General features: G+C 45.5%; 1 protein-coding gene across 1 annotated transcript; it reads left to right on the forward strand.

Annotated features, from left to right (window-relative positions):
* The first annotated feature begins 355 nt into the window (after positions 1–355).
* On the forward strand, positions 356–12,855 carry LOC149352591 (uncharacterized). Its single transcript, XM_089577216.1, has 6 exons — positions 356–365; positions 3,166–3,211; positions 5,720–5,826; positions 6,600–6,680; positions 9,180–9,374; positions 12,644–12,855. Exons 1-6 carry the CDS (start codon positions 356–358, stop codon positions 12,853–12,855), a joined length of 651 nt encoding a protein of 216 aa, XP_089433342.1.
* Positions 12,856–13,183: the final 328 nt, after the last annotated feature.

The raw sequence follows: 13,183 nt of genomic DNA on the forward strand, positions 1-13,183 counted from the left end.
ATCAGCGCTTCCCAGTTTTCATGATCGCCGTCCTCGTTTTCTACCTGTACAGGGAGGACTTTCTCTACTTCTGTACAAGATCTACCAGAAGGCTGTTATACGATTCCCATAATTGCAAACGACTTGAAGTTTGTTTGTTTTTTTATCGATTCTGAGCTTTTTTCATTCATAAGGCCGATTTCCGTTACGTTCTTACTTTCATTACTCCTTATTCCAGTCGGAGAGTGGATTTTTGTTTGGCTAGTGTCGAGCCGCGAGCACGAATCATTGGGCGCGAAAGAAAAGAAGATAAAGTGTCAGAAATCAAGGACAGTTTTTGTGTGACGGTTTAGTTTCAGCGTTGCACGTTTCAGCCATGGATTGGTGTAAGTACTCTGCCTAGTGAAAACAAAGAGCCTCATTTACAGGAAGCGCACTCTTTTTAGGGGGAGGTTGCCCCAAAACTGCTAAACGATAATTACGAACGAGTAGGTAACCTCAGCATGGGTGACAACATTGCTTAAAGGGCCTATTCACGCTGATTATCTAGATATCACTACCACTGATGCACACGCCGGGAAATCATTGTTGCTGATGTGTGTATACAGTAGGCACCGAAAAATTTTTGCGTGTCGGATTCACGAAAGAGCCGCAGCCTCGCGCGCCCTCAACAATCCTCCTTGATTGGTCTCGCAGTCCAGCCTACACTCGAATGTGCGGGTCATGCCGCACAAAGAGGTTTAGCTTAGCTACCAATTGCTGCGTGCTTCCCCCGGAGACATGGCGATTTGCGTTTTCCACAGATATTTTGTACGAGAAATTTTTACAGCCGCTAATACGTCAACGCTCGTTTACAGCCTATTCATGCCGACGTTTTCAGATTTGTGCATCCTGCTTGCCATTGCTTTTGTCATATGCATCTAGTAGGCCTTTCTCTAAATCATGAAGTGATGAGGCAGTTCACGATATTCACAACTCGGACGCTTCCACGGCGGAATGCAGCGTGTGTGCAGTAATTCGCGTGTTTTTAATGAGAAAGCATTACATATTCCATTAGCACAAAAGCCGCCGTCCGTCGCCGTCCATCGCACGAAGTTCTTCAGTGGCGTCACCATGCTCTCCATGACGTCAGCAGTAGACCATAACATATTGACGTCTGCAGCAAAGAAGAAAACATAAGATTTCTTCATAAGGCGCGGGGAGTTCAATCAAGGACCTTCAGACTGGGAGGCGAACACGCAACCCATAGGCCACGAAACCGCGTTGCTTTTTGCCGAATAGAGGAAAACTTAGTATATATGCGTTGCCATATGACTGTATGCTAATGAGTAGGCGTGTCATTAGAAAGGAAGGAATATTTAATGAACCTTACAACAGAGCTCACAATGACCCAATGCTTTCTTATTCATATCACGTAAGCCGCATTAAATGCCCTCTGGGATTTCATGTCCCGATCCAGAATTTAAAAGAAATTACGGGGGGCGCTTAAGACTGCTTACGTGCTTCGAATGCGAAAGCATTTGAGCCTCACCGTGAGCTCTGTTGCGAGGTTCATTAAAGATGCCTTCCTTTCTAATGACACACCTACTGATTAGCATACAGTCTTAAGGACACGTATACACTAGGTTCACCTTTATTTGCCAAGATGTAACGCTGTTTTGTAGCCTATGGGTTCCGTGCCCGACTCGCGATCTTAATGACCTTTGTTCAATTCACGGTTCCTTCGGAACCATTTTTATATTTCCTTCTTTGCTGTAGACGTCAATATCTTATGGCCTACTGCTGACGCCATGCGAGAGCATGGTGACGTCACTGAGTAATTTGGTGCCATGAACGCCGACAGACGGCGGAAAGCAGCTTTTGAGTTAATGAGGCATATAATGATTTTGCATTATATGCGAAACTCAAACAGTACGTTGCTTTAATCATGTAGTACGCATAGCTTTCCACTTCAGGCACCATGACAGTGGTTCACAGCCTTGCTTTTAGAGCCTACCGCCGCATAAACGTTTCCAGCGTTTCCCTGGGTGACGCTGTGTTGTTCTGTGGCCTGTTGCGTGCACATGGCGGAGGCGGTAGTGCGATCTCTGTGCAGGTGTTTGTAGCAGCACAAAAATAAGGTGTTTTGACACCTGCGTGCACCGTTGGAAATGTTTATACAGGTGCATCGACTTTCATTAAATTAATGGATTTAAGTGAATCAATTGCCGACAGACTCCTGAAAGCTTCTCCCCCCTGTACATAAACACGTACCACTGTTAAAAATGACGCTGGCGGAGTGCAACTGTTTACTTCGACGAGAACCATGTGACTACAGACACAAAGGGAGTACAATTTTCTTCCGTATATACATAACAGTCTCATGGCGATCACGGATATACATTACCTTCGCATGGTGATCGCGGCTGCCGACATAGACACGCGGTCGCGTCACGCGCATGAAGTATGTAGTAACAACATACACTTGTCAACTCCGGCGGTGGCTTCACGAATACAGGAACCTTGGCTGCGCGAATCAACGCTCTCTCCTTGCCGCGTTGCCCGTGCTTGCCTCGCAGCACTTCTAAGTAACATAATAGTCCGCATACAACCACCACCACCGCCATCAACCCCTTTAGCGGGCAGATACGTCTCTAACATTACGCTCTAATATCCACCTTTTGATTACTTGTGCCAGCGTTTTCTGCATCCCTTCTCTATTGATCTCTTAAGACTAGACGACTTTTGACTTATAACTAAGATCTGGACAGTTTTGACGCTTTCGTGTCTGCGACCTACCGACGACCTTTCGTTTGATGATGCAACTGAAAGCCTCGGCCATGAATGCCTTTATTAACACTACTTCGGTGCAATAAACCATTCGGTAGGCTGGATGTGATCGTGTAGTGCTCGTGATACGTTACTGTTGAGTGATAATATCAGGCTCAGCCTCAAAATGCACATAATCAAAAATTGCATCACCAGCTTAACACTCCACTCAGTTCCCGCTTTGTTTCGCGCTTCACGCAGCAATTGTAATTGATGACATTGAATAATAAGAATTACTATCATCATCATTATCATTATAATTATTTTTTTCGTCAATGTTATTGCTGTCGTGATCGTTGAAAGCTCGAAGCTTCTTCATAGCTTGTTCCTTACCATGCCCCTCGGATTTGTAATTTTATGCTGCTTCGCCTATTTCAGATGGGATCTCGCTTCGCTTCTATCCCGCCGGAGATGAGGCCGAGTTGTAAGTATTCGGAGTTTTATATGATATGCAGCTGTTGCACAAAAATTTTGTGATATTAGAGGGCTGACCACCGCCTGTCACCGAGATGCAATTGAAAGTATTGGCTTTTAAGCGGCTCTGCCTCTAGGTGAAAGACGTCACGACCATGCAGTCAGCTTTCTCTCTCAAAGAATGCTAAATACGCATAATGCTGAACTAATTTAATTACAGTTTAGCCCAATAGGAAATATTACTAAGCAACTTAAAGACCCAGCTTTTGATTAACATCAGTCTTGTTAATATTATCTTTATATTATGCACTTCAATATCACGCTTAAACAGCCGACTGTGTTTTTTTTTTTTTCAGTGAGAGGTATATGGACATTAAAAGTATCAATAAGAGCCTGTTTTACATTCATGTACATCGCTTCTATATATACCCGGCAGCCCATTTTTCTTTCTTCGTTTTTTTTTTCTTCCTGAGGACGTTGCACAAGTCACTTGCAATAACTTGGATCACATTGAAGAGTAGGTATTTCAGACTTGGACACACATATGCTGTCTCACAGACGACACAGTTAGCAAAGAAACTTCGTGCGTCTGCTAAAAGACCCTCGAGTGTGGTTGCTTTCCCGCACCTCTGCCGTAGCCATTTGTTCAGCAGCCGACAGCCGCATCCTAGCCTTCAAAGCTGGCGTATACAAACGTATTAGGGGCGGGTTCACAGACGCGGATTATGTTCTGAAAACTGAATAGTTTATCTTCCTACAACCAGCTTGGTTAACGCGTTAGAGCGACCTGTATTTGTTGTCGCTGGATGCAAGGGCCATGTTACCACCGGCCGACCTCTCCACCTTTCCCTCATTAAAATTCCTTTCTCTCTAACTCTCTCCGAAAGTGTGCGCAGCCATGATATAACACAAAATACTGAAAAATGAAAAAAAGTTTTCTGCGGATGGAATACATAGTCGGGGACGATGTTACTGCTAGTCCCAGTTCTGATTATTTCGGGAAAGCCAGCCCAAGTGCCTGGAGGTGTTATGTAGAAGCTCTTTCAGGTAGTCGAGAGCTCTCCTATATCTTGGAAAATAGCTCTTTCATTAGATGCACGAGCAGTTGATATTCATTTTGAGTCTTGCGACACGTGTGAGCATCTGCACTTTCGCATTGTCGCTTCCCCTTTATTCATGTAAACGAATACCAAAAAAGTATTTTGCACTAGAAAGGATAAGCAGCGTGAGCTTAGTCTCCAAGTTCCGTGAATTGTTCCGCCTGTGCTGAATACAGAATAATAAAATAACTAGGGAATCAATCCGCTTTTGCGAGCAGCAAGAAGGAAAAGAAAAGAAAGGATTAAAGTATTGAGCTTCGTTTGCACATTAAATCAATCCACCTGAAAGGATAGTTTAAGAGCGCTCGCGAGCTGTGGTTGATGGCCATCGATGAGGCAGCGGTATGAAAATGCAGATAAACTCCGAATTTCGCGCACCGTCGAGATCGACGCTAATAGTTCGGAGAGTGGCCCGACCGCAGTGCACCGTTCAGCTTGTGCCGCTGCTTCAAGAAGCGAAGTTTATAAAAAGAAGTCCCTAACTTAGAAAAATGTTTGCAGCGCGAAATAAACGAGGACGCAGACAGGGCACTAACATGACAGGACGAGCGCTGCACAGAGCACAGAAGAAATGCTAAGCAAAAGCTTAGATGTTTGTATAGGTTTTATATGCATTTCTTCTACACTGAGCTCTGTGCAGCGGTCGCATTGTCGTGTTTGTATCCTGTCTGCGTCCCGTTTATTTCGCGCTGCAAACGTTCTAACACGGATCGACCTCAAATGGGCCAAAGATCTTTGCTTTTGCCAAGTTCCTTACCTCACCGCTCTAGTTGCAAAAGAAAGGTGAAAGCATTTCAGTCCCCATAAGGCGACGGAAATTGATCAGTCATACATTGCGCGTAGAGCCGGAAGTATATTTGCTTTCTTAGCCCACAGATGGCGCGACTAGTACCGCGAATAGGTTGAGAAGGGAAATCGAGCGTGTCGAATCGAAATCACTTTCCCTCAGATTTGACTTTTCTTTCCCGCTAATAATGTTATTAGAGGTTCATAATCCAACCACTGACATTGCAGTCCCTATCACTGACAGTGCACGGGGTGAAATAGTAATTGCGTTCGTATGTCGACAATTCCACCGCAAGTGTTGCCAGGACAGGAAAACAATTTCCTTTTTGCGAATATCTTAAAAGACTACTGAAAAGAATCTGCTTAATAAAAATGTCCCAGTGTGATAACGAAAAACGTTGGCTTCTGGTAAGGCTACAAAAATTGTTAAAATACACTTTTTTTTCTTCACATACTGAACACTGAAGTACAAACTTGAGAAAAAAATGTCAGTAAGAACTCTTGGGCATTATTACCGTTTTGAGCGTATGTGCATGCACTCACGTTTTTGCCACAGTGTACGTCACTTAACGTTCGGGAGTTCTTTGCTGAAAATATAGCCTCGTTTTCCTTCCCTTTTCGTTTCTTGGCAGGATCCGGGAGAAAGTGGAGCAATGTGTTTTCTTGATGGTGGTGGGCATGGTGTCCTTAGGAGGCAGCCTCGGCGTCTTGCTCATGTACATCGCTTACGCATCCCTGAGTACGTACAAATGGTACCACTGGCACCTGCTTTAGCGCCGGCTCTTAGAGGCAGTGCCCAGTTGCGTCGTTTGATATGTCGCTTCACCTATGTCCATTGTGTTATTTCGTCTTCTTTCACTCCCCGCGACAAATGTCGAGACAGTCCGTACGAATGTGGAGCTATGTGGGGTCGAGCCAAAGCGCTGATCTTAGAAGCGGTTGTTAAGGAAAGACTCAGGCAGGCGTGGGCTGTTGTGCAGAAAATCTAACGCCAATCTGCTTTGCACTCGTGTCTGCAGCGCTAAAGCTTATTTACTGACATTCGCGTTGGCGACGTTAAAAGCAGCAACAAGGAATAGGCGTTGTATTCTAATGTTGGTGAAGTACGGAATTGCCATCTTGCCGAATCGACGGGACTGTTCAAGGCTTGGGTACGAAAGGATTCCTTGTCTGCGAAGTACGCACTTCTATAGAACCTAAACGCACGCTCAGCTCGTACAGAGCTCACGTTGTTTTCTCTTCACAGAGTTCGAATAAAGCTATTTATACAATCCATGGCCATTTCACAGGGGTCTCTTAGTAGAGTGCTTTGTGAAGCTGCTTCAGGAGAGGGTGCAAAAGGATAGATCTATCCCTCGACACCTCGATGTGTTAGGGCCTTACTGTCCGCTTTGTACGCTTCTTAGTCATGCATGCTGGACAGATCTGCATTGCCTTAGTGTATGCGGTGACCTGCAGCGGTCGAACTGCTGAAATTCACGGGCTTCCTTCTCTGTCTCCTCTTCATCACAGACGACAGCGGCAGCTACATCGCCAGCGTGCCCCGCAACAACGCGAGCTTGTCGGTTCGGTCTATGGTGTGGCCTTGGCAAAGTGAGTCTAATACTGTTTTCTTGGAAACTTCGCAGTCATTCGTTTCCTTTTTCATGAAAATAGCTCTAATGGAGTGACTCCAATAAAATTATAGGTTCAGCCGATCTTCGCAGTAATTAAGCAAGGCATAACATTTTTTTGGCCTGCGAATTATTCAAACTAATCAAGTGCTTAACGACAGTGGTTTCAGAAGACAGACACTATATTCGAAGTGACTTTTGCACAAGACTGAAAGGCCGTTCAGCTCCCCTACATATTTCGCCTTTTCGCACAAGCTTCACCTCTCTCGAGCACTCCTGTCGTCGTCCACCACCAATCCTCGTTTCAAGTTTGCACTGGGCCTAGGACAGATGCGAATCTGCATCTGAGTGCTGTGGTACTTTTTCAACCAGAACGAATGGAAAGCAATATATTTCAAAGAACCATAGAGAAAGACAATAGAGTCGAAGAAAAATTAAGAGATGCCAATAAATGACATCATTCAAGAGAGTTCTGAAATAATAGGCACACAGTGAACGTAGCGACCACAGTACTATCAGAATATGAGCCATGTTTCTGAACGAAGTCATGAATTTTACGGATGAAGAAAGTAATACCCCCGAGAAAATGCAGTGAACTAGGATGTTAAGACAAGCATTTCTTTTCCTTTCTGAGTGCTTGAGAAGAGCACGGGTAGAAAAGGGCAGCTTAGGTCGGAGAATGCCGTCGAAATGTCTAGACTGGTCTTGCAGATCACTCGAGATACTGCAGCGCTTGCTCGTTCATGGTGGTAGCTACGGGCGGTCGGCGCGTTTACTGCGCATTTCTGCGCCATATTTGAGCATGAATGTCGAGAGAAAGTGTCCAATGTTTTTAACCTTACTCCCTTACAAAAAAAAAGGGAGAATTAATTATTGGCTACGCACTTCGAGTGCTATGGCCGCTTTCAAACGTGTTGTCCGTCGTCATCTTCAGCTGGCAAGAACTTCCTTGAGACGAACCCATCGAATTGCCCGTGTACTGAGCGATGTCAGTGCACGTTAAAGAACCCCAGGTGGTCGAAATTTCCGGAGCCCTCCACTACGGCGTCTCTCATAGCCTTAGTCGCTTTGGGACGTTAAACCCCATAAACCAACCAACCAACCAACCAACCATCGTTGCCAACGTTCAAACAGATCGGCGCGTCCACCTGAAATGAGGGGCCCTTTTGTGTTTCAGCCTTCGTATACCTTGCGATTGATAGAACGTTAATCTGCGACCAAGGTGACTGTAAGCACGTGTTTTAAGCATTACAGTCCTTCGCTCACAATATTCAAACCTCTTAAGTCGGTTTCGTTAAACCCGAGTATTGCGAACATGAAACGAAACACGTGGCCGCCGCGGCCGTGATCGCACCCGCGTCCTTGGGATGAGTACCCGAACTCCAAAGCGTCATAGCCGCTCCGGCGGGGTCTAAATTTGAATGCTTTTTAACTTTAATTTCGGCGCTGTTCATTGTTATTGGTTGTAAAGGACACCAGAATCTCGGCGGGCTCTTCTACCGTGCGTCTAGGCAATAAAGTCCAAGGTCCCTGACAAGCTGATGAAGATTTGCAAGATGGTTAATAATGCTCCGTTCGTTGTACAACATTGTTCCGTAAGACACCACAACCAATATGTACCTTGTCAGGAAGGCATTGTTTACGCAATCCTGCTATCGTGTGGTAAACAATATAGATCAGTAGCGTGGCTTTTTGGGCTCGTTGGTACATAGTTCCAATACACTGTAGCGCAGCAAAAGACGAGGACGCAGGATACGAGAGACGAAGTTAACACTCGTGGTGTTCGTCTCCCGTCTCTTGCGTCCTCGTCTTTTGCTGCGCTACAGTGTACTGGTAACCAATATGTTGGGCAAACGGAACGATTCGTTAATGAGCGCCTCAAAGGGCATCACAACAATGTATTCTAAACGGTGAAAGGCCCCCTGGGCATTCTGCAGGAATTGTAACGATTGCACGCCGCACTTCTCCCAAACGAGAGTGATAAGTAAACATCCCAATCAGCTCACCCGCGAAATTTTAGAAGCCGCACAAATCGCGAGGACTGAAGACGCATGTGTAAGTAGTGCTTCGTTGGCTTTAACAGCGAAGGAAATAAGTTTTTTGGACGCAAGATAATGACGTTGCTGTTGCAACCTTCAACAGTTGTAGCTTATATCTGTTGATGTGGTTGTCATCATGGTTTCTTTTGTTGGTTTTCCCTGATGTATTTATTTTCGCGGGCCAAGCACTCAAACTTTAGTTGAAAGTCAGCGCTAGTCTTTGAGTTCTTCCCACGTCCGCGTCTTTTTCGCGCTGCCTGCGATCATCGTCCAAGTAATGTTTAGGGCCGGACTAAGGTCCTCGCCATCCATCACATGGCGGTGGTATCCTGGTTTGGACCTATAGAGCTCTCGAAAATCGTTGTGGAAATGTGCACGTCAAAGTAGTTGAGAAGTATGGCGAAGAGAAAACTTGTCGCCGCTTTTGTGTGGTCACGCAGAATGCACTGCGCCCAAGTTCTACAAGTGCTCGGCGAAGCTGGACTCTTGGCCAAAGCCGGACGCAGAGTCATGGTTCTTCCTCCAGACGCGCTTCGGACCAGGCTGCTTCGAGTGGGACTCTGGATCCCAGTGCCCCTGGCGGTCGCCCGCACACTTCGCGGACCTTGCTCTCTGCCGCCGCCATTGCCACCGCGGTGAGGCATCGGCACCGTGCCTCTGCACTCTGCGCAGGATATCAGTCGTGAACGCTCCAAGAGATATAAATAGTTAAACACTTGTAATCATTCGAACTGATTACCGCATCCTCAGTTAATTGGAAGCAGTCATTCGCTGAAGAAGTATCGCCACGCTGAAGAAGTATCTCATGTCTACCTCAAATGGTTCGTCAGCCGACTCCAGACAATTTATCGACCTAGTGCTAGATCATTACCTCCAGCAAATGGTATCATGGCCTACTAGAGGCGATAACACTCTAGACCTAAGTAAGACATGATGTTGGGCTAGTCGGTTCATTCGGTGTGTATTCGTCGGTGTGTATTCGTGCCTTTCTTTTGTCCCGTCTTCTTCGCGCAGTTTTGTTTCGCTCTAACTCTAGACCTCCTGCTCACGTCATCCCCCGATAGTGTAACATGTATAAAACTCCTGCCCGGTATCAGCGATCACAACCTGCTTCACATTACCATTTCATTAGCTATCAAAAAGCGATCACCCGCAAGAAAACTAATCACGGATTACAAAAGAGCAAACTTTGAAAGCATTAATCACAGACTTGATGAGTTTTTGGAAACTTTCCACAGTTCTTATCTAACTCGCACGGTAAATGCTAATTGGGAATTGTTTAAGAACACATTAGTCAACTTAAAAAACCAATATATTCCTACAATTCTCGTAAAATCTGACAATAACAATCCCTGGTTTAATAAACGCCTCAAATCACTACTAAATCGAAAAAAAACGACTTTACAGGACTGCAAAGGAGAGCAACAATCCTGAAAAATGGAACCGGTACCACTTATGCGTAAAACAGTACCTAAATGAGCTAGCTGAGGCTAAGAAGAAATTCCAAACATCTGACTTGCTTTTAATTCTGAGATCCAACCCGAACAAATTCTGGCGTCTTCTATCGAACAAATCTCGTCCTAGCCAAATCGAACTCGCAGATCCCGATGGCGACACTATTGACCCTCAGAAATGCGCAACCGCACTAAACGACTACTTCGTTTCTGTTTTCACGCCCGCTAACATCACCCCTGTCAATCACACACCTATCATTCGTTCACACCCCATGACAGATATAGAAATTAATGCACAGGGCATATCAAACCTCATTAGCTCACTTCCTCTGTCAGTATCAGGTGGCTGCGACGAAATCAACAGCAAATTGTTAAAAAACACTGCATCATTGTCGAGCCGCATATTCTGCCTAATCTTTTCTCAATCACTGGACACTGGGAACATACCTGACGACTGGAAAAAAGCCCGAATAATACCGGTTTTTAAATCAGGTGACCGTTCAAGCCCATTTAACTATCGCCCAATATCCCTGACTAGTATTCCTTCAAAACTCTTTGAACATATTATAGCGTCTAACCTTATGGCACACCTTGAATCAATTAACTTCTTCTATCCACAACAGCATGGTTTCAGGAAACTATATTCATGTGAAACGCAACTAGCCGAATTTACTCATGATCTATTGCAGTACATGGATGACCATTACCAGATCGATTCCATCTTTTTAGATTTTTCGAAGGCGTTTGATCGTGTCCCTCATAATCACTTGTTGCTAAAATTGTCCGGCCTTGGTTTAACACAAAAACTGTTATCATGGACAGAACACTACTTGAAAGGACGTGTTCAGTTCACACGCGCTAACAATTACACATCTCCTCTCTCGAGCGTAACATCCGGTGTTCCTCAGGGCGCCGTGTTGTCCCCATTACTGTTCCTAATTTACATCAATGATCTGCCCTCCAGCATTAAATCTAAACTGAGATTGTTCGCCGATGATTGCATCGTATAACGCGCCATAACTAACCAAGACGACACGTGCACCCTCCAACAAGACCTAAACGCTATCTCACTTTGGTGTGAAACATGGCTCATGCCTTTAAACACGACTAAATGTAAAGTCATGACATTTTCCCGCCTTCGCAACCAGATTAAGACTACCTACTACCTCAACTCTACACCCGTTGCCTACACATCATCATGCAAATATCTTGGCCTGCACATGACACCATCGCTATCATGGATAACACATATTGAAACCATTTGCTCCGAAGCCTCACGCGTTCTCGGCTACATGCGGCGTAGTCTCTCCGACTCATCCTCAGACATTAAAAAGCTAGCATATCTCACATTCGTCAGACCAAAGCTTGAATACGCATCAGCCATCTGGAACCCGTCACAATCATACCTCGCCACTAACCTCGAAGCCATTCAAAACCGTGCAGCACGATTTATCACCTCGAACTACTCAAGAAATTCCAGCGTCACCTCAATGAAAAGAGACCTCGACTTGCCGTCCCTCGCATCACGCCGCATCATATCTCGTTTGTGCCTTCTTCACGCATTCTATTATCACCCACGGTGCAGACATGAGCTACTAACAACACCATTACGAAGATCTTCCCGTTTAAGCCACAGCCAGTCTCTAGCACGAATTTCCACCCGCACCCTTGCAATGAGTAGCTCATTTTTCCCTCATGCAATAGTCTTATGGAATTCCTTACCCGAAAACATAGCCGAATGCACAGACAGAAAACAATTCCGTAATAAGCTAAAACTTCAGCCATCCTGAATAGACTGCCCCCTTTGTACTCTTTTGTTACTTAGTTTAGTTGTATTTCTGCGCCTTAGCGTAATTTTGTTTCTCTTCCGCTTGCTTGGTTGCTGTTATTTGACTTAGATGTATGTCTGCATTTTTTACTGTATTTTTTTCTTGCTTTTGTTTTTGCTTGCCTTCATTGTATTTTGTATTTTGCTCTTCACATTTTTCCACGTTCAAGATTTTTTTACATGTTAATTCGCCTCCCCCTTATGTAATGCCCTCGGGCCCTTAAGGAGAAAATAAATGAAATGAAATGAAATGAAATGTCAGGATCATCGCTCTCAGAGCACGACTGTGGTGACCTCTTGCGTGACGCTGTGCCCCTACATTTTAATAGTAAAACCCACAGTCCCGTGAGGATGCGACTGCGTGCAGCTATTGCAAGCATATCTTTACTGCGTGGTCGTCTCTAAACATTCCTTTCAGTGGGAAAACGTTTTGGTACGCGAGATTTCAGAGCACAGCACTCTGTGCATGCTTCATCTTATCAGACCTCGTGCGGGCTTTGCTTTCTGCATGCGTATCTTCTCGCAAATTGCTCCTCTGTCAACTGCAGCACCAGAGTTTTCATTTTCCTTGAGACCTTTTCTCAAACGAATCTTTCGCTTTTCGTCGTCTTGATTTCACAAGTTCCTCCAGCGCGGCGCTGTTTGGGGCCCCTGGTGCAGCTGCCGCCGGACAGCGAATGCGCGCTGCCGGCGCCAAAGGATCGCCGGGCAGCCGCGCGTCTCTGGTGGTTCTACGACCCGCTTCGGCACCGCTGCCGGCGTTGGACGGACGTATGCGTGTTCAGGGCCTTCCCCAGCTTCGAGGACTGCTTCAAGAGGTGCCTGGCGCACTAGCGCTGGATGAGCTGAGTAACTGCGAGTGACCGTGCGTGGTGGGCGGCGTCGTCCACTGCCGGACGCATGCTTGAATCTGTCATGCAAAAGCTTGGAAAAATTTTGATTTCCTTCTGCATGCTAGCCCATATCGCCCTTAGACTTACTGCTGTGCTCAAATAACAAAAATGGATGCAAAGAAGCTGGCTAATGGCGATAAAAATGCTGACTTTTTTTTTCTGAGTACCATTTTCAGCTATAAGGAACCTGCGCTGTGCAGATGGTGCTGTGATCGTTACACGGTGAAACCAGAACTTAACGCCGGCAGCCTTCCTTGTGCACCAGACGC

The sequence above is a fragment of the Amblyomma mixtum genome, chromosome 3 (assembly GCF_055824585.1).
Source record: "Amblyomma mixtum isolate Tamu chromosome 3, ASM5582458v1, whole genome shotgun sequence".
In the NCBI taxonomy this organism is placed as follows: Eukaryota; Metazoa; Arthropoda; class Arachnida; order Ixodida; family Ixodidae; genus Amblyomma; species Amblyomma mixtum.